Source organism: Tamandua tetradactyla, chromosome 1 (assembly GCF_023851605.1).
Source record: "Tamandua tetradactyla isolate mTamTet1 chromosome 1, mTamTet1.pri, whole genome shotgun sequence".
In the NCBI taxonomy this organism is placed as follows: domain Eukaryota; kingdom Metazoa; phylum Chordata; class Mammalia; order Pilosa; family Myrmecophagidae; genus Tamandua; species Tamandua tetradactyla.
The window spans coordinates 184,195,262-184,218,342 of record NC_135327.1 but is presented as its reverse complement, the minus strand read 5'-3'; the positions used below and the strand labels follow the sequence as shown (position 1 = coordinate 184,218,342).

At 33.3% G+C, this 23,081-nt stretch overlaps 1 protein-coding gene across 4 annotated transcripts in view; it reads left to right on the top strand.

Moving 5' to 3' along the window:
* Positions 1-23,081, top strand: part of BRAF (B-Raf proto-oncogene, serine/threonine kinase) — a 232,221-nt gene that overhangs the window by 166,723 nt on the left and 42,417 nt on the right. For 3 of the 4 annotated variants that reach the window (XM_077147814.1, XM_077147796.1, XM_077147786.1), the window contains 6 exons: positions 476-635; positions 7,630-7,666; positions 11,477-11,613; positions 12,646-12,763; positions 14,876-14,960; positions 15,941-16,117. In XM_077147814.1, coding sequence (XP_077003929.1) covers positions 476-635; positions 7,630-7,666; positions 11,477-11,613; positions 12,646-12,763; positions 14,876-14,960; positions 15,941-16,117 — 714 coding nt within the window. Of the gene's footprint in view, positions 1-475; positions 636-7,629; positions 7,667-9,187; positions 9,308-11,476; positions 11,614-12,645; positions 12,764-14,875; positions 14,961-15,940; positions 16,118-23,081 lie in introns of all 4 variants that reach the window. The other variant, XM_077147805.1, reaches the window with a different exon arrangement.

The following is a 23,081-nucleotide window of genomic DNA, read 5'->3' as shown; positions in this document are numbered from 1 at the left end:
CCTAGAGCATTTTTGTGTACCTGAGAGCATTTTTGTGTACCTGTAAAGGACATGAGCTTCTTCAACTGATTAGCCACAGGTAATTTTTGGCTATTTGTAGATGTCCCTAATAAGAATCATATTATTATCAGTGATAGTCTGTGGAGGGTCTGCTGAGCAAAACAGCTTTGTCAGTTTTAGGTGCAGGTATATATTAGTTTTTCAACCATTGCTTTTTTTTTGCATGGGCAGGCACCGAGAATCGAACCTGGGTCTCTGGCTTGGCAGGCAAGAATTCTGCCTGCTGAGCGAGCCACCATGGCCTGCCCTCAACCATTACTTTTTAAAATCATTTTTGCTGGATTTTTAATGCTTTATTTTAAAGATTTTATCTGAGAATATTAAAATAAGGAAATCTTTGTCATCCGTTTTTTTTATGTCAGTATTTCCATGAAGTTGGTCTGAATCTTCTCTTCCAATGACTTGATTTTTCCAGGCTCCAAATTCTCACCAGTCCATCTCCTTCAAAATCCATTCCAATTCCACAGCCCTTCCGCCCAGCAGATGAAGATCATCGAAATCAATTTGGGCAACGAGACCGGTCCTCATCAGCTCCCAATGTACATATAAACACAATAGAACCTGTCAATATTGATGTAAGTATTCAACCTTGTTAGAACTTTAAAAATTTAAGTATATTTCTTTGTTTTTCTGTTACATTTGATATAAATCAGAAGTAAGTGTCGTGTTTCATTTATCACAGTTATTATAAATGATAGGCTTTTCATGAATCACAGATCAGAAAATCCTGTCATCCTTCTCTGATGACATTAAACACTTAACTGATGCCAAATTATATTATCTTGAGTTTTTGCTTATGATATAATCTCTGTAAATGTACAGAGTAAGTGAAATTACTTATCCTCATTGATAGACAACCCAATTTGCCATTTTGTGAGTAAAGAAAAAGATAAGTATACTGTGCAGACTTCCATTGACTTCATATTTAGATCTATTTGAGATCTTTACCTACCTGTCCTAAAGTGCAACTTTGAGTTAAATGACCTTTAAGGATGTATCATTGCTTTATGGTACTAACACATGTTAACACCTTTTACCTTTTTTACTGTCTTGAGTATATCATTGTATTCTATCCCTATACATATTTTGAATTTAGGCATTTTCTTCTTTTTGTGTAAAGCTTGTTCTTAAGTTTTACAAATTCTGTCTTTAAAATATATTTTCTCTTCTCTCTTCCCACCATTGTATATTGTAACCTCACCTTCTTCGATTATTTTAGCCACCTTCTGGCTGTTCATTCTTGCTACTTTATGTTATGATATAAATGTTGCTTCTTCTTTTAGATTTCAACTCCTGGATGGCAGAAAGTATTCCTAATACCGCTCCCTTGGTGCCTAACTTAAAATCAAACATAATAAGTCAACAAAAATTATTTACTCATTTCAGTAAAGGGTTAGATAATAAAGTAGAGGAAATTTCTCAACATATAGACTAAGGGTCAGCAAGCTTTTTCTTAAAGGATCAGATAATAAATATTTTAGGCTTGTGGGCCATGTTTTCTATTGCAGTTAAGCAACACTGCCTTTGTAGTGCAAAAGCAGTTATAGACAATATATAGATAAATAAATGGGTATAGCTGTGTTCCAATAAAACTTTATTTACAAAAACAGGTGGTTGGCCTACTGTATTTTGACAAACCCTGATATAGTCAGAGAGAAGGAAGAGATAAAAAAAAATATGAGACACAAATCCTGATATAGTCCAAGAGATGAAAAAAATATAGTAGATACAGGATCAATCCAAGAGAATTGGTCCAGTTAATGGAGTCATCAGATAACTGAGTTACATAAAGAGAATGGAATGCCCTGTGATCAGAGCTGTAATGGGCTTGGGGGTCCTAAGTGTCACTTATGCCAGAACCCGTGCTTTAGAATAAAGAGTACAAATTATCCTTAATCTCTGTCTCTAATAGGCAACAAAGCTGAGATACACCCACTAAATTTGTGTGAATTGGAAATTAAATTTAAAAAGGATGTTGAAACTCTCCCTTTGTAACGCAGGGTACTGGAGTTAGTGAAGTACTTATGTGTGTGTTTGAGGGCAGAGTCAGTTCTCATTATGTAGGCATTCTTTATGTGAGTTCTCACAGTTATAAGGTTGAGTAGAGAAGCAAAAATTGTCATAATAGGAAAATATTCACTGATAGGCAGATTACTTGATTATTCTTCCCCACTCAAACATTCCTCCCCATTTCATACCAGCTTGCTTTCCATTGTCCAACATCTCCGTGAAACATAATAAAAATTGATTCTGAACCTGCCCTTGTACCCCCCCATTAAAGATTTTATGAAGATAGTGAAAAATGACTTTGGAGAGCTACTCAAATAACATAAAGCCATTAAGAAATGAGAATACAGTAGAATTAATTAGTTGTTAACAGTAGAAGAAAAAAATCCTTAAGAATGCTGTAAGCCTTTTCAAATGAAAATGATTTAAATATCGAAGGATTGATAGAGGACTTTGGGAGAATTGATGAAGTCCTCATCAATTTAAATTTAAATTTAAAAATTTAAATTTTTATTAAAATGATTATGATTATGCTGGAAAAGATAAATTTTGATTTATACATGTTTGTTAGTAAGACCAATAAGTTATTATTTGTGTTTATTCTAAGAATTAGCATATAGTTGAAATTATAACTTAAATTTTGTTATATGAAAGAAAACAAATTTTATTATATATTTTAGTTTCATTTTTTCAAGATGAGTTTCCTCCCCACTTTTACTATGAGATATTTTCTCTATTTTTATTAGATTCATTTTAAATGACCTTTTCCAAATGCCTATTTTCCTCAGCTAATAAGGCCCACTTCTATCTAGCCAGACCTGAAAATAAAGGAAGAAAAATGTAGGATAAGAAAGTATAGGAAGAAAGCAGATTGTGAAATAAAAAATCAAACTATATTTCTAGGTTAGATCTGTTCTATGTCCAAAATTTTAACCTTTAATTATACTTTCAAAACTAACATCCTTTTAGACTATTTCTCTTTTTATCTTATTTTTACTACTGTTCTCTTATTCTCTTAGGCTTGAACATTTGGAATGTCATCTTTATATCTTACCTTGACATCCTTCATTATATTCAGTCATAAGGTATCATCTTTTCATTTTGATGTCCATCTCAAACCATCCCTTACTTAACTCCACCACCCTTTAGACCCATTTTTCTTTACTTGAATTACTTACTACATTAATCTCCTAAATGGATTTCCTGTCACTGATTTCTATTTCATATGCATTCTTTATTCTACTATCATACTAATTTTTTTAATAGATGAATCTATTATCTATTCCCTTGCTTCACAACTTTCAGTGACTTCTCACTGATTATAAGATAAAACTCTTTAGCACTTTCACTCTTTCTCAATCATTTATTATTCCAATAAACAAGATTTAATATTAACTCTGGGCTAGTTACTGTGTTAGGCATTTGGGAGTTAAGGAAGAATTAGCACACAGTCCAATGAAAGAATCAGACCATATAAACAAATGATCACGGAAAATATTTATATAGTGATAATTTAGCAGAAAGGGGTGATGAATTGTACCTGTTTGGTAAAAATATTTAGCAGTAAGAGGAGAACATTTAATTAAGCCAGGTTATAAGAAATGAATGAGTAGAAGTTTATTAAGTACACTAAGTGGAGGGTTTAGGAAGGAAGGGTATTTGTTAAAGGAAATAGTATGTGAAAAGGCATAGAAGTGCCTTTACATGGGATGTAGTTAAAAGTTGATATTATAGGAGTTTATGGTGTAAGAAAAGGGTGGGAAATAGGGGAAGATGAAGCTAGATATGCATATGTCACACTGAAAGGCATGGTGTGTTACTCTAAGGTGTCTGAAGTAGGTGGTAGGGAGTCTGAAGAACCCTGAGTGGGATCCGAAAATCAGGGATTTTCTAAAATCAGCTCTGTATTTTAGAAAATCTTCGGTGGGAATATGGAGGTTGGATCAAATGGGTAACACACCTAGAGTCAGAACTGTTGTAAAGGTGGCCTTTGCAGTATTCCAGACAGAAGATGGTAAAGGATTAAACTCAAGTAGTGTGGTACCACGAGAGATGGGATGTGTGAGGGTGGGGAGTAGAGGTGGGCAGTTTGAGAGAAGGAAGTCTGAGTGAAAGACTTGATATATAAGATTGTTAGAAATGATATTGAAAATGGCTGCTATTTAAGAATACTTACTATGCCAAGTACTATGCTAAGTGCTTTACATACATTTTCTTACTCCATCCTCATAAAAACTCTCATGAATTAAATCCTGTTATCTTTATTTTACTGCTAAGAAAGTTAGGTTTGGAGAGGTTAAGAACTTGCCCAGAGTCACACAGCTATCAAATGATTGAAATGAGGTTAAAACCTGACCTTTATGTGTTTAACTACTGTATTATACCACAGAAAGGGGAGAGATGAGAAGTAGAGGAGCATAGGTTTCTGGCATGGGTGAATAGGTGCTTGCGCATGCACACACACATAAAATATAGTACCATTTGTAAAGATAGAACTATAAAGGAAGAAGAACAAGATTTGCAGAAATGAAAATGCTGACTTTTACTTTGAACACTTTGCCTTTAAGATATCTGTGGAACTTTCCTGCTGATTTTTTAATAATTGGCATATTTGTATAAGCTAAAACCGTGGGTATAAATAATATTATTCAAAGCATATAGTTAAATTGAAAGGCGAGTAGGAAATGCAACCCCTATGAACATTAGCATCTGACGGGCAAGCAGAAACTTTTGACATCTAACTTATTTATGGGCTCTTCTTCCTAAGTCCACATTTAGATAACTAAGGGAAAGTAGTGATGCAGAAGCTAAAGGGGATGAAAAAAGGTTTCAAGAATGCTGAAGTAGTTATCAGTTGCCATTGAGATTCATGTGAGATGGGACTGAAAAATGACTATTTAATTGGGCAGTTGAAATTGACCTGTTTAAGAGGTCTAGTAGAGGAAGGCAGGTGATGAAATAGGGTTGTTACTTCTGAGAAACTTTGCTGAAAAGAAATGACAAAAGGGCAGTAGCTTGATTCAGGGTTGAAGGACATTGCTTTTTAATGTGGAGTCTTGAGTATATTTCTAATTTTGAAATTCTCTCATAATTTGAAAGAAAGAAGCCAGATAAGAGAAAGAAGGTAACAAGAGAGGAGATAATTGATGCAATAAAGTTCCTTGAACTTGGAAGTTCCCTTAGAGTCTAAAAGAAATTAAAATAGACATAGCTGGCTCTGCTGCTCTATTCAGGCCGTATGGCCTTGGGTAAATTAAAATCACTTAATCCTGAGGATAACAGTGTCTACCTCTTATAGAGGTTTGAAAATGCTTCTTATACCTGACACATAAGAAGAATTCAAAAATTATAGCTATTATTAATACGCAAATGTCTACAAGTATAGGAGGCAAGACAGAAAGTTCTTCGATGTCTTCTATTTTTTCTATCATGATGAAGGGATAAAAGTAAAAGAAAATTGGGGGGTGGGAGTTTAAAAATAGTGTTGGAATACTGGAAGATCCTATTTAACCTAAAACAAGTAGAAAGGAATGTCAAGGAGCTTTAGGAACACATGTGAAATTGACAAATATATATTATGGTGGTACTAGCAATAGATTGTAAAAGTGGAGAAAGCAGAATTTGGTTGATCCACGGTTGTGTGGGAGTGACAGGACAAAGTACAGCAAAAAGGAAAGGGATCCGCATTTCTGCCTTTCTGTTGTGGCTTTTTCTGTCTTAAAGATCCTCTGTGTTCCTTTTCTATACTCCTTTCTGTTCCTCAAACCATAGCTCTTAGCCTGCCTCTTTAAAATGCTTTACAGATGACCATATATTATAGTTATTTATCCTTTGACTTTTTATAGCACTAAGAATCTTATTACCCACTTATTTAGCAGTTAACTAAGCAATTAACTGTCGACATCTCTCATTATTTTCTTAAGCTGTTACTATTCTTATATCATTTAACTTTTCACATTTGTACATTTAATACCTCCAATTAGATTGTAAGTTCTCAGGAACAGAGAATGCTATTGAGAGCACAAGGAGTTTATATATTTTTTGCTAGCCACACAACTCCTAGCACTAGCACCTTGTTTGCAGGTGTATAATGAATATGATTATTCTTTAGAAGATGTTGAAGGCCCTATAAAATACATTGAACATGATAGAAATACGTTTCTGAAGAATTTACTGTTTTTAGCCTATCAACAAAAAATTGCCTATTTGCAAAAAGTCTGTTTAGACATTTGGGGCCATTCAATCCTTTGTATTTCAGTTTAGTAAACTAATCCAAGTTCTGCCTATCAGTAGTCCAAATTTCGGGCAGTGCGATGATAGCACAGCAGCAGTGTTCTTCCTTCCATGCTGGAGACCCAGGTTCGATTCCCAGTGCCTGTCCATGCACACACACACACAAAAAGTCCAAATTTCATTGCCAGTAGACAACCCCCCTCCAAATATTATGTTTTAAAAACTGTATTTTAATCATAAAGAAGATTTTGAAACCTGTGAATTGTTTTGATAGCCCCTTATGATTCCATATTTTTATGCATCAGTATCTTTTGTGACTGCAATCCATGTACATTTCATTTTGTATTCTGCTTTCTTATTATATTGCAGATATTTTTCATGATTCAAGCTTCATAATTGTCTTTGATAGCTACATAATACTTCATGAAATTAATACACCATAATTTACTTAACCAATATGCCTATAATGAAATAATTATTTCTAATATTTCAGTATAATGGATAATGTTGCACTGAACATCTTTGTGCATATCTTATTTTCTTAGGAATTATTTCCTTAGGGAAAATTCCCAGAAGTGGAATTACAGGATCAAAAATATGAACATTTTTATAGTTTTTAGTGTGTGCCAGTATCATTTTTTTTTCTAAGAATTGATGTAACAATTGGTTTTGAATGGCCTGAAGTGGAATTTAGCTTTTTTTTTTTTTGAACCACCCTTTCCAACCTTCTTTCCCCTCTTTCCAGCCACGGCTGACCCCAAGGCCCCCGAGCCCTGGAGGAGCACCTCCTGAGGGCTACTCCTGATTGAGCTTGAAGGCAGGGTTTGATATGAATATCTACAAAACCCCCAGCCAACAAAGCAATGAGTGTGTTCACCCACTGGCTGGTCTGGAGTGGGACCTGAACAAGGATTTTTTTTTTAAGTTCTATTGAGATAAATTCACATATCAAACACTCCATCTAAAATGTATAATCACTGTCTTTTAGTATATTCACGGAGTGTGTATATACATCACCACAATCAATTGTAGAACATTTTCACCCTGAAGAGGGTTCATTATGTTATACAGTTTCATGTTTCATCTGGCTTGGATGTCAACATTTGATCAAAACTAATTATCCCTTCAGTGTAGGGTTAGATTGGCAAGTGCTTCAGAGTTTAGGTTTTATCATGTTCACTAGCTAATTCATATTGTTTTGTGATGTAATTGTAAGACACTTCTTTTTTTGAATTTGCCTTTCATTAATGCTCAGTGAAAAATTCAATGCTGTTATTACTTTTCTTACCATATGCTTTGAATAAATATTCATCACTATTTTATTTGTAGGACTTGATTAGAGACCAAGGGTTTCGTGGTGATGGAGGTAAGTAGTAATTTTAGTTAAAAAAATTAAAAAAAAAAACAACTCTGGAAAATGCAGTTGCTTTGCTACTTGTCTCCTTTATGCTTTCTTTTTTCATGAAACACAGACACAGAGAAAAATATGTAGAGAAAGCCCCAATTTTTTTCTTTAGTATTTTTCATTTATCTCTTAATAAAATTTTAACTAATTCATGAGTAGAGAAAATTAGAGGACAAAAAAGGAAATCTTTTATGTACTACCTGCAGTTTAAAAATTTTGTACCAAAAGGGAAATGATTAATTTTCCTCCCAACTTAATTAATTCCTAAACACTTCAAAGCCAGAGTTACCAAATTTCCTTTGGAGACCCTATTAATATTTAAAGATTGTTCAGTTTCTCAACATTGTCACGCTCCTTGATTTGTATACAATGTTGACCATTTCCCTTCGACTTTCTAGAAGAATTTAAAATGTACATCTATAGAATGGACCTCTAGTGGAAAAACCCAGTTACCCTCTTCTTAGTCTAGTAGATTTTAAAAATGCAAATGAGAAATTGAATTGAGGTTTACTCTAGCACCCACTGAATATTGGAAACTAAGAAAACATTGTTTAAAAAAAAACTTACTTATAAGAATATACCCTGTGTAATGTGCGTTTTTCAAGAATTTCCAAGAATTGATATTTGTATTATCTTGTAGTTTTTCCCCCCCCTCAGGAGATCCACTATACTTACCTTTCAGCTTTCTTCTGTTTAATAAGGAAGGCTTGCAACAACAACTTATTTTGCTTAGAGTTGGTCTCTGCGGTGTGACCTGCTTTATCTTCAGAATATCTAATTCCAAACTCAAAATCTATTTTATATTGAATAAGCATTATATGAACCATCTTTTGGTGTATTTCTGTATACCAGTGAGGCTCCCAAAATGATGATAACCCTACATTGTACACTCTAGACTTAGTATTTATTATAGCACGTAAACAAGTTTGTTTTTTTGTTTGTTATTCCATGAACCTGTCAATTAATGTTGCTTCCAGTTTGACTTTTATATGTCTCAATAGCTGTGGCTCTTGATAATTTTGCCTAATACATTCAGCATCTAAATGTTGTCATTATATTAGCATCACAAAGTTACTTTAGTCATAAAAAACTGCCTGCTTAGTATCTAAAGTCAAGTGGCGGGCGGGCCACGGTGGCTCAGCAGGCAAGAATGCTTGCCTGCCATGCCCGAGGACCCGGGTTCGATTCCCGGTGCCTGCCCATGTAAAAAAATAAAAAAAATACAATCAAGTGGCATTTCTTGTCCTTTTTATGAGTCACTTTTTAAAAAATCATTGGGATTTTTTTTTTTAGTTGTCTTATACATCCCTTGGGATTTTCTACATAAATGATCATGTCATTGCAAAGCAGATTTTTTAAAGATCCAGAACTATTTTGTTAGCAGGTTTCATATCTATCATCTTATTTATTCCCCATTACTTTCATTTCTTCTGTGTGTCTGTCTTCCTGTGTTTGCCTGCCCCTCTCTTTCTCTTCTAACAGCCCCCTTGAACCAGCTGATGCGCTGTCTTCGGAAATACCAATCCCGGACTCCCAGCCCCCTCCTACATTCTGTCCCCAGTGAAATAGTGTTTGATTTTGAACCTGGCCCAGTGTTCCGAGGTAGTTGGGCTATTCTTTCTTGTTTTCACCCAAAGCAAAATAAATATAAACTACAGTTGCTGTTTGTGTCTCACCCTCACAATGTGTGTTTGTAAGTGTGAGAGTTTTTAGTACAAAATTTCTGCTTGGCCTGGCTGGAATGCTTTGAATGTGCTTTTCACACATACTCACTACTGCAAGCTTTCTGTATGCTATCATAAATTTTTTAAATCAAGGAAATTGAGCTAGGATTTCCATCTTGTTTATATTATATTACTTATTTCTTGCTTTTGATACTTTTTTAAACTCCAAATTCAGTGGGTAGGAATAAATAAAGTGGTTTGTGGTGGTGGTGGGTCATCTTCAATCTGAATTCCTTGTATTTTAATCTATTTAGATAATAATCTTGAAGACTTAATATTTGTTACCACCAAATTTTGTGGTTTGTAAAAAAAAAAATAAAAACATAATAGAAACCTTTATCACATGAAATTTTACTTGCCTTTTGGCTCTTATTGCGATTCTATAATATCAGCAATTTTTTTTTCCTAATGTGGAAGATATATATTTTATATTATGTCAAAGGTAGGGAGCTATAAAAAAAGATTTATAAGGTGTTTGCAAGTATTGTAGCATACCTCAGAAAATTTGGGGATTTGTACTTTATACCATAATGGGCAGTTCACTCTCAGATTTCATCTTGCTATACTTTAATTTGGGGTTAAGTTGATTTTTTAAAAATTTGAGTCAAAATGGGGCCGATATCTTGCTATGTATATTTTTAAATAATTATATTAACTGATTCATGCTAGTTATTTTCTGCCACTTATTCTGAATGTAGAAGTGGTGCTTCAGGTTTTGATTGCTCTCTCAGCCCAACTCTTGTATCTTTGAAATTCCATAGCATAGAATGGAAGTCATGTGTACAGAGTAATATAATAAAGTATTGAATAGGTCAGGACTTTGAATCTGTCATGCAGTTATGGTTTTATATTGTTGAAATTTTTCAGTGGAAGGTAGAAAATGGATTGTGTTCTAGTTAACAGAAATTCCTGCAACCATTTTCTTTTAGAAAATTGTATATGAGATCATGGAAATTCAACCTGATGGCATGTAGCAGTAACATTTCTATACAGATTTAACGTTTAAATGTTGTCATTGGTATCTTTGTTCTTTGAACGGTAGTGGTGATTCACCACCTACCTCCCCTCCACTGTAATCATTAAAATTTTTTTTTATCGAACCTTTTTTGTTCTCTGTATGGAAATATTACTTGGATATCTGTCTTACTTAGCTATACTACCACTAGGAGTCATTGCCCTAAGCCCCTCTGAACCAAGTCCCTTCTATATGTAAATTTAGGTCGTTTGCTGCTGAGTCAGCATTTGGAAATATACCCTTGAGAAAGGTATGTAACCTTGCCAGCTGAATTCACTTTCAAAGAATGTACCACCCAGACTCACTTGGCTGATAAAATGTTTGCTTTGGGATAACTTGACTGTGAGGCCACAGCACTTAGCTCTCACTATACAAAGGCATAGATTTTTCAGAAAGTCTTGAGAAAATTGCTTGGCTTTGTTTGTGTTAACTTTGTTATGCAGATAAATAATTTCTGTTTAGTAAAATAAGCCTGCAGGAACTCATGAAACTGACCAATATCTCTTACTGTTAAAAGTATTGTATGTAGTTTAGGATTTTTTAATTTAGTGGCTAATGTGAGGTATTTTGAACATTAAGGCCATTATTAGAAAATGTTTCCATTTGGGGGTTTCCATCTTTTTAAATGTAAATAACATAAAATAATTAAACATTTGTTATATAGAATTTTAAATTGATTTTGCTTTTTAATTTTTTGTATGAAAGAAACAGAAAATTGGGAGCATTTTTAAGTGTTTTTCTTTTATTTTAGAGAAATTGTTTCTCCTCTGGATTTTACACTAATAGCAAAGTATTTATCTATAATCAGATGTTTAAAAGATCATTAAATTGACCCAAAAACTAAAAAGAAGTTATAGTGCTAATCATCAAATGAGGCCCCTTTTTGACCTATCCCTTCTAAAAGTTCTGTATTTGAACATGTACTGTATTGTTTTAAATAAGTCTAACCTTCCCCCACACACACCTCCTGCTCTGCTCCCTGATAAAGTTTCCTCCTTTAATGAATACTTTTTTTCCCTTTCCCTAATTTAGGATCAACCACAGGTTTGTCTGCTACTCCTCCTGCCTCATTACCTGGCTCACTCACTAATGTGAAAGCATTACAGAAATCTCCAGGACCTCAGCGAGAAAGAAAATCATCTTCATCCTCAGAAGATAGGAATAGAATGGTAAAAGTATATGACATCTTTTTTTTCTCTCAGTTCTTTCTTTGTAGGAATCATGTAATGTCATCTTTTAGATACATCAATATGTCCATATGTGACATGGAATTTCTGTCATCAAATAAATTTAAAGGCTGGTGTTTTTTGCTTAAAGCATATTCCCTAACACTGATTTTTGCCCTCATTTCTAATATAATTGAATAAAAGGCAGTTTTGGAAGAAAAAGAATAGCATTTGCTTCTAAAATAAGGAAAAAGAGATGAAACTGGTATTTAGGAAGATTCTTAAGCATATGTATTCTAAAGGGCTAGTTCAGAATTCAGATATCTACAAAATGACATTCTTCTCTATTTGAAAAAGGAACTTTTTGTTGCATAATAATCTATATTAAAAACTATTAATTTTAGCAACATATACAGTATATTGGATAGTTCAAACCTTTACCCTTTTAAAATTATTTTATAGGTTGATAACTTTTTTTTTGAGAGAGCAGATTGTTATTTTATAGGTTGTTAATTTTTTTTAGTGAGTAGATTGTTATTTTATAGGTTGATAATGTTTTTTGAGAGAGTGGATCATTTAAGATATATGAGGAAATTTAGACTTGGGAAGAGTAATCAGATAAATTACAGCAGTTACCATTATATATTGACTTAAAATTTGGGGGCTTTGAAGCCAAAAGTAGTCACAAATATATAGTACTTATTATGCCCCTAGTGGTCCTCCTAATGATATAAAGCTCTTATATTTTATTGGTTTTAGGTATATACATTTCTGCTCATACCCAATAAATTATATTTGTTAATAAATTGTGTCCATCCTAATACTTAGTGTTAAATTTAAATTTTATGTTTTAGAAATAGTGCTTTTAGCTATTATTCCTCCTGTGTTTGCGTGTGTGTGTGTGTGTGTGTGTGTGTTTAAATTTTATTCTCTTCCTAACTTATATCCCTCTTAGACATATTGGAATGTATAGTATGAAACATAGGTTGTCCTTTTTGTTTGGTTTGGTTTGACTTTTTCATTATATTTATCAAGAAAACACTTGGTAGACGGGATTCAAGTGATGATTGGGAGATTCCTGATGGACAGATCACAGTTGGACAAAGGATTGGATCTGGGTCATTTGGAACAGTCTACAAGGGAAAGTGGCATGGTATGTATGTATTATGGTGACACTGCCTCAAGTTATAATAGGATAAAAAAAGTTGGATAAAATAACTGGATAAAGTATAATAGGATAACAGGATAGAAGATATAATAAACTAAAAAAATTCTATCCTATAATAGGATTTGAAAGTTGTTCTTCATTTTTAAAAAATTAAAGAGATTATTCATTATCTGCATTATGAAGCTATTTTGATCAGATACTGGAGTACTCTAAAGGTGTCTAACACAAATGACAGGATATAAAAACTGGATCTTATATACAGATTAACGGGGGCCCCCAGATCAGGGGAATGGGGAGCTGTTGCTTAATGGTTGCAGAGTTTCTGTTTAAGGAGAGTTCCGGTAATAGATATTGATAGTGGTAGCACAATATTGTGAATGTAATTGACACTACTGAATTGTACGTTTGAAAATGGCTAAAATGGAAGATTTTGAGTTGTATTTTTATTACTGCAATTAAAATTTTTTAAAGAAAAACAGGATTCTCAACAATCTGGACTGTTCTATCATTATAATCATTTTTTAAGATGAGGATCCTGTAGGTGAGCTAGACCCAAAAATGATGGGTTTTTCCTTTTAGAAGTTCTACTAATAATTGTATTTGTATTATAAACCACAAGTAAACATTAAAAGTGAGCTTGCTAAATGAAAGAATGTGAACAGCCAGTAAACTTATAAAAATGTTCAACTTCATTAGTTACCAAAGAAGTATAAGTTCAAAAAGTAAAAATTATTTGCCCGTCAAATTGACAAAGATTTTAAAAATTGGTCACATTTAGAGTTGTGATTGTAATGCTGCTCGTAGGAAAATAAATTGCTACAAAATTTCTGGAGGACAGTTTGACAATATGTATTAATCTTGACAGAATGTATAACCTTTGAGCCATCAAATTCCATTTGTAGAACTTTGTTCTGAGGAAGTAAATGGACTGAACAAACTGATATATGTACAAGTATATTCATCATAGAGTTAACAATAATGGTAACTGGAAATAAACTGAAGTGCCTGTTAATAGAGAATTACATAAATAAATGATAATATCCATAGATGATATATAGGAGTTAAAATAAATATATATTGACATGGAAAGGTGTCTATGGCCTATTAAATTTTAAAAGCAGCATGTTTATATATCACTGTATTACTTTGATAATTATGAAAAGTCATTAAGTTAAACTTTTTATCAAAGTATAACATACAAAAAGCATGTCTTAAATGTAAAAGTAGCTGAAATCTCAACAAATCGCTATGATCAATAAACAGAACACTACCAGCATTGTAGAAGTCCCCCTCGTGCCCTTTTCTAGTCAACTTTTCCCTTCTCCAAGGGTAACCAGTATCCTAATATCAGTAGGATCATATAGTATGTATTCTTTTGTGTCTGGCCTCTTTCACTCAACATTGTTTATAATATTCATCTTTGCTATATGTAGTTGTAGATCTTCCACTATCATTACTGTAGAGTATTCTATTGCATGACTATAACATATTTCTTTTTCTATCCTACTGTGTGTTGAATATTTGGGTAGTTTCCAGTTTGGGGCTATTATAAATGGTGCTGCGATGAATATTCTTGCTCATGTCTTTTGGTGAAAGTGTATTTCCATTTTTGCAATTATAGTTATTATTTTAATCATTTTCTTAAGGAAAAGCGGCATAAATGATCTATGAACTAAAAAAATATACACTACTCTGATAAAGTAGTTTTGCAGTTTTCTATTTTAAGCTAAGCTCCATTAGGCTTGTCATTTATAATTTCAACATTAAGATACCAAATGTATCTAATTGATATTAGATGTTAAATAACCAGGAAAATACCATGAGTATTCAATTGACTAAACTAAATTTTCAGGGGAAAAACAAAGGTTGGCTGGCTGTTTTTTAATTGAAATTTTGGAATACTAGTATAGAGTATTATTGTTAGTTCAGTTTTTATCCTTAGAAAATTAATCCAGTTTAGGAAGTTAAGGTGTAATTTGTAGTTTGATAACGATATGGATTTAAGGCTATGGAAATTAGTGAAAATACCAAGAATTTTTAAATATTTTTATACTTAAAAAGATTGATATGACGATTGGAATAACAATTACCTTTTAGGTGATGTGGCAGTGAAAATGTTGAATGTGACCGCACCCACACCTCAGCAGTTACAGGCTTTCAAAAATGAAGTAGGAGTACTCAGGTGAGCTTATGTAGATTACGGTTTTCCAGAAAATATCTTAACTCCTATTTTCCAGTAGTAGCCACTATTACTGACTTTACAGACTTACCAAAAAATGGATAAATATGTAGAAACAAAGTTTGTCTGAACATGTTTTCTCTTTAATTCTGTTTTTTTAAATAGTGTGTAATTCAGTCACTCCATCCCAGACTGGCTTAATGGAAATATAGTATTCTTAGCACAGGAATATATGGTTCCACTTATTTCTATAAGTGAAACCATATATTCTTAAATTTCTAAGCTTATCAGAACACATTTGGAGATTGTATTTAGTCTGCGGCCCTGGAACTTGAAGAACATTAACAAACTAGAGTATGTCCAGAAGAGGGCAGCCTAGATGGGGAGAATTCTAGGGCTGTGACGTAGGGAAGAAATAGTTAACAAAACTGAGGATATTTAGTCCGGAGAAAGCTTTTTTCTTTTGCATGGGCAGACCCCGGGAATCAAACCTGGATCTCCAGCATGGCAGGCGAGAATTCTGCCACTGAGCCACTATCGTACCACCCCAGAGAAAGCTTTTATGTTCAAGAAGTGCAAACTTATTCTCTTTTATTTTAGAGGGCCGAACAGGGAAGCCAGTGGTGGAAGTTGTAGGGAAACAATTTTGTCTCAACCCAAGAAAACTTTCTAACACTAGAATTATTTTTTTTAAAAAAAAGGAAATAGGCTGCCCTGTCAGTGATGAGTTTCCCATTAATGAAGGCATTTAAGCAACCTCTGAGTCCCTGTCTGTCAGGTATATTTTTAAAAATATATTACTGAATAGCATGGGAAATTAAACAATTTCTAAAGTCTCTTCCAATTTTATGATTTCTTTAAGCCTCTCTCTTTTTTAAAATACCTTTTTCTAACAAAAGCTTTTGATAGGTTACTTTGGCCCTCATTTTTAGGATTTTGCTGAAGTCTGTTGACTTTCACTATTATCATTTTTCTTTTTACAGGAAAACACGGCATGTGAATATCCTACTATTCATGGGCTATTCAACAAAGCCACAGCTGGCTATTGTTACCCAGTGGTGTGAGGGTTCCAGCTTATATCACCATCTCCACATCATTGAGACCAAATTTGAGATGATCAAACTTATAGATATTGCACGGCAGACTGCACAGGGCATGGAGTAAGTTCTATTCTGTTAAATCTTTTGTAAATTACTTTGCAGGACCTTTGAGGGTGTTTTAAAAGATTTTGGTTGATAATCTTTTGGACTGTATTTCAAATTGAATTGTCCAGCAACATATGGACACTTTAATGTCTAGCAATACAATATTAAGAAATAAAATAATCTCTATATTACTATTTTCAAAGCATATGTCAAGTATTTAACAATAAATTGTGATTGTAAATTTATGTTTAGCACATAAGTGGTTAGCTAAGCAATACAATATCAGGAAACAGAAATAGGTAAAATAACAAACCAACACTAAAAAGTCATTAACAGCTATTAAAATATACAAAATGGTGGTTTTATTTGCAAACCATTTTTTATAAGTGCCTATGTTTTCTGTTGCAAAATGATCCGTTAATAAAGTTAAATTGAAAGTCTGACCTCTGATCCTTTTTGAGGATTTCAAGTTGCTCGTATTTGTTGAATTTTGCCATGTAATGGAAAAGAAAGAGTTATTTTATAAAATTTATCATAGGCTTAAATGGGGAGCTGACTTGAATAAATTTTGTATGCAATCCTAAAGTGCAAATAAATAGGTAGAGTGAAAGGTAAAATTAAATAAATCTTGAAAGCTCTTAGATGAAAGACTTAAATCTGAGTAAAATATAAATTTGAAAGCTCTATGAGTAGTTTATGTATCTTAATATTACATTTTGTAGTATAAAATTGCTTTCACATGTACAGGTCATTACTATGTCCTTTAATCTTTATGTTATAAAATAGGTATTTTTATCTCCTTTTTACAGATAAGGAACCTGAGGTTTTTAAGTTATTTGTCTAAGACCACACATTGAATAAGTGATAGCAAGGATGTTTAATTCAGGATTTCACATTCCCAATCCTATATTCTTTCCCCATAATCACTATAATATTTTTACATTTTAAGAATTAGTGTAAAAGTGTAAAGTGTATATATGTACCACCTCTTAGAACACTGACTCAGGATCACTTGTAGCAAGTAAGTGTAGAACAAGGACTCAAATCAGATCTTGTTCTTAACTCTTTCCACTGTACTACCCCTTTTTGTTTCAAAATTAGGCAATATGATACACATTATTTGCAAGTCTATGTTCAGTAAAATGCTTATTACAGCAAATTATTACCTTATTCAGTAAAATTTCCACTAATCCAATAGACTTAAAACATAGCCTTCCAGAGAAGTTAGCATCTTAATCTGTTAGAAATCAAAAGATTATGTTAAAAATCTGTAAAGAATTAACCATAACAAAAATACTGAATGTTCAGGAAAAAACAAAGTTTATTCTGCTCCAACTCCACTGGTCTCTCTGCTCGTTTTTTTCAGCAGGCCAAGCATGCTCTCCCAGGGCCTTTATATTTGTTATTTTTCTCTTTGTGATGCTCAAGTTACAAATATCTATAGAGCTTTTCCCTTAAGTCTGTTCACATGTCACCTTTGAAGAGAATCCTTCTCTGATCTCCTTTATACCAACATGTCCCCATCCCACCCTTCCATTCTCTATACCGCTTATCCTTGTTTTCCTTCATTAACATCCAACTCTACTTGACACATTTGTTTATGGTCTGTCACCCCCACTAGAATACAAGCTATATAAGAGCAGGGACTTTGTCCTAAGAGCCCTAATACCTAGAATAAGGCCTGTCCTGTGATAGGCATGCAATACATATCTGTTAAATAAGAAAAATGAATGAATTATTATACACAACTGCATATAATTGACAGATTTACTTCCATAAGAGAAAGATTTCAAATATATTTTGTATCAAAAGCAAGAATTGTCAAAAAAAAGGCTAAGTAGTCAAAAAAGTAATAAAAGAGAATAAAAGAAGGAAAAAGACTTTTGATATGAAGAGGTAGCAAAAAGAGTCTTAAATTATTTTTAGAAACAGGGTTAGGACAGTGAAATGCCAGTATTAATTAAGACAAGAAGTGACAGTAGAGAAGAAAACTATAAAATTAGAATATCCCTGTATCCTGGGGACAAGTCGGTGTACAGCCTATTTTTTTTCCATCTGTTTGCAGTTTAGAATCTATAAACTAAACTTTTACAGTCTATTTATCTACATAAAATTCTTTGCTTACATTTTGTTTTTGTTTTTTTTTGTTTGTTTGTTTCTTTAGAATAACCACAGTTGTATTTTAGTTTTTTTCTGTCCTTTTTTTAAACAGTTTTATTCACCCAGCATACAGTTCATCTAAAGTGTACAGTCAATAGTTCTCAGTATAATCACAGAGTTGTGCATTTATCACCACAGTCAATTTGAAAACATTTTCATTGCTCCAGAAAGAAAAATCCCATAATCCTTATACCCCTATTATTGACACCTAAGCATTAGTAGAACTTTGTAACATTTGATGAAAGAATATTATAATATTTCTATTAACTGGAGTTCATAGTTTATATTAGTCACATTTTCCCCTATGTACCACCCTATTATTAGCACCTTGCAATAGTGATGTACATTTGTTCTAGTTCATGGAAGAACATTCTTATATTTGTGCTATTAACCACTGTCATCATCCACAACAGGGTTTACTACTTTATGCGGTCCCACGTTTTGTCCACTAGCTTTCCTTCTAGTGACAAATATGACCTTAAACTTCCCCTTTCAAACACATGCACACCCATAATTCAGTGCTGTTGCTTACGCTTTTAAGTAGTTCTCATTATGTAATGAATATTCCTGACTATTAATGTAAATCATCCTATCAGTTTTTACCTAGATTTCAGTAGCTGAAAAAGTATTAATTACAAATTTAAAGCTCTCTGGCAGAGTTTACTGTGCATTATCAACTTAAAATTAATCAAAGAAGATATAGTTTCTTGTCCCTTTTTGTTCCTTCTTATGAGATGATAATGTGCAACTAGTTAAATGTACCATCTTTAGCTTCTTTCTGAAGGCTTTGGCAAGTTGAGAATCCTCTTGATAACCTGAAATGTGAGTTTCAGGTTAAGATGACAGATTTTTGCTCCTTCCTGAAACCCCACTAAAGCTATAATGAAGGAATTTTTTAAGCATAAACGTGTAAGGATGGGGATAACAGAAATGAAATAATATCAGCAACATTTTTTAAGCTAGAAAGTGTATGAAAAAGTAGTAATGGGCTTAGTAAACTGAAAAAGCTAAGTACTTAGTTGGTAATGGGGAAATAAAAACAAACCTGATTTATACAATGGAATCCTTAAGACTCAGGAGTTGGCAGTACCAGGTATTTCTGGAACTGGGAATGAAATGGAAATAACTTAAATAAAAAGACCTATTTATGAAGCTATTATTTCTCGAAATCCCTTCTCCTACTTAGTGCTTCTGGATAACTGCCTCATTCCTATCCTGACTGGCGACTAAAAGTTTATTCTCTAGGGAGGATAAAACAACTGTTTCTGGACTAAGAGACCCCATGTCATTCAAGAACATGGATACTTTACCCAATATAGAGGAATTGACTGAATATTTGCTTACTGAATGATGAATGGAGATTTCCCCAGCCCTCTATTTTTCATTTGATTCCTAGAATGCTCACAGCCAGCCCTTATCCTTCACTTGAAATTCAGAGTCTTCTCTGAGGGGTCTATTATTTATTTACACTTTTTATTTTGAAATAGTTTCAAACTTACAAGACAGTTGTGGAAATAATGTAGAACCCATATAGGGAACTTCAGCACCTCTCTCAACATTTCTCTCCCATCCAAATGCCCATATCCACCAACTTTTAACATTGTACTACATCTGCCTTATCATTTTATGTATCCGTCCATCCATTCATTCTCCTTCCCCCCACCCCTGATAACCTATAGTCTACTTTCTGTCCTATGAACTTGCATATTGTAGTTATTTCATTTAATTGGAATCATACAGTATCTGCTTCTTTGCTTCTACTTCACAAAGCTATGATATTTTCAGGGTTCATCCATGCTGTAGTATGTATCAGTTTTATTCCTTTTTACAACTGAATAATTTTATGTGTATACCACATTCTGTTTACCCATTCATCTGATAGATATTTGAGTTGCTTTTACTTTTTGGCTCTTGAGAATAAGGCTGCTATGAACATTGGTATACAAACATCTGTTCCTGTACCTTTTTCCACTTCTTTTGGGTGTATACCTAATACTGGGATTGCCAGGTCATATGGTAGTTCTGTGTTTAACTTTTTGAGGAACCACCAAACTGTTTTCCACAATGACTACACCATTTTACATTCCTGTCAACAGTGTACAAGGGTTCCTATTTCTCCACATTTTGCCAATGGTAATTTTCCCTTTCTTTAATGGTAGCTATTCTAAGTGTGAAATGTTATCTCATGGTGGGTTTGATTTGCATTTCTGTAATGGATAATGATGTTGAACATCTTTTCATGTTTTTGTTGGCCATTTCTGTATCTTCTTTGGAGAAATGTCTATTGAACTCCTTTGCCTATTTTTGAATTTTGTTGTTCAGTTGCAGGAGTTCTCGATATATTCTGGATATTAAACCCATATCAGATATATGGTTTTAAAGTATCTTCTCCCATTCTGTAGACAATCTTTTCACCTTCTTTATATAATGTCCTTTGATATACAAAAGCTTCTGCACTTGATGAAGTACAATTTATATATTATTTATTTTTGCTTTCATTGTTTGTGCCTTTGGTGTAAAGTCTGAGAATCCACTGCTGAGAAGGTCCTGAAGTTACTACCCTATGTATAGTTTAGCTTTTATTGTTTAGGTCGTTGCTCCATTTTGAGTTAATTTTTGTATATGATGTGAAGTAAGAATCTGCTTTCATTCTTTTGCATGTCAATATCCATTTTTCCCAGCACCTTTTGTTAGACTGTTCTTTCACCATTGAGTGAACTTGGCACCCTTGTTAAAAATCAGTTGGACTTATGTCATGATAAATGCACAGCTATATGATGATATTGTGAACCATTGCTTGTACACTTTGGATGATTACATGGTATGTGAAGATATAGTATATATCAATAAAAAAATTTTTTTTAAATCATTTGGCCATAGATGTGTTTATTTCTGTGCTCTCAGTTCTATTCCATTGGTCTATGTGTTGAACCTTGTGCCAGTACCACACTCTTTTGATCCCTGTAACTTGTAATAAGTTTTGAAATCAAGAAATATAAGTCCTCAAACTTTATTCTTCTTTTTCCAAATGGTTTTGGCTACTTGGGGTCCCTTGCCCCTCCATGTGAATTTGATAATTATTCCATTTCTGCAAAGAATACTACTGGAATTTTTATTGAGATCACATTAAATCTGTAAATTGCCTTGAGTAAGATTGTCATCTCAATGATACAAATTCTTCCAACCCATGAACACAGAATATGTTTCCATTTATTTAGATCTTTAATTTCTTTCAGTAATGATTTCTAGCTTTCTGCATACAACTTCTTCACATCCTTGGTCAAATTTGCTCCTGGATATTGTATTCTTTTAGTTGCTCTTGTATGTTTTCTTTTTGGATTGTTCATTCCTGGTGTATAGAAACACTGCTGATTCTTGTGTTTGATCTTGTCCTCTGCCACTTTGCTAAATTCTTTTATTAGTTCTAATAACTTGTTTCTAGATTTCTCAAGATTTTCATATATAGGATTATGTCATCTGCGAATAGCATTGGTATTACTTCTGAAGAGTCTTACCAGCCCAAAAGGAAAACCCCAATGATAGTAACTGCAAGGATTCTACCTTTATCACTGTATAGTAAATTTCAAAAACAGTCCCATCTACATGGTCAAAGCTTCCAGATGATCTTTGATCCCATGCTTAGTCTTAATAAAATTATCTCTGCGTCACTAGACATTTCAGGGAAAGTTTCTGCTGTGAATGAGAGAAACCAAACCAAAACAAACAAACAAGGGGGAAATGGTAATTAGAAGTAAACAGACACAATACAGGAAGAAAAGAGACCCACCCCCATTAAAAAAAACTGTCAGTTTCCTCAGAGAAAGAAAAGATTTTCTGTCCATGAAACAGAACAGAAGCTTAAAAAAAATCCAAATAACAACAAAGATATTAAAATATTGATATTTACAGCATACTGGAAATTAGATCATCTGCAGTTATTTAAATTTAATCTCAAACTAATTTAAAATATTCAAGTTACATAGTTTCTCAGAATTCTTTTAAGACTCAACAAAAAAGTGTGAAAACTGTTATTATACAAACTGCTATATGAAAAAAAATCATGCTATATGGTTTAATATTGGTTCATCTGTAGCAGCATAGCTCAGAAAAGACACCTGGACAGTTTTTTACAAGTCAAGTTGCATAAATACATATAATTAATTGGAACATATAGCCAGATTTTATGAGTGGTTCTTGATGAAGTGGCTATCCTGTTTTCTTTTCTAGTATTAATGATGAAAGCATAATATTTTCAATAAATTTGATTAAACTGTGTTTTTGTTGTTAGAAGTCAGTCAAAATCTGTTTTTAGTATAGGCTGGTAGATATTAGGACAAATAGGATGGTCCTAAGGGTCATTATCTGGTTTTCCTTTGGCTTCTGTATCTGCCATTTTTCAGCCTAATGTCTGGTCCCCCCTTTATGTTTCAATTTCACCTTGGCTTTCCCTATGGGTCAAATGACACAGGTAGAATTCTTTACTTACCTTACTTTTTCTCTCTATTTCTAATGCTTGTTCATCCTGAATACTATGTATAGTTTCATCCTGAAGACTTTGTTTTGGAATTATTTCCAGCAGCTCTTCTGAGTTAGAAGCCTGCTTAGATTTTTAACAACTGCTTAGTACCATCCAGCGCCCTTTCTTTCATTCATTTCTCTGACCCTACCCTTACTCCCCTGAATACCCCTGATTCTTCTCTCTGGCTATTCTCAGCTAGCATCTTTCTGTACCTCTTCTCAACCTTTCATATTCTAGTTCTACCACTACCTGTCTTATAATGGATGGAAGCAGCTGGATATAGCTGACCAATAAGTCTAG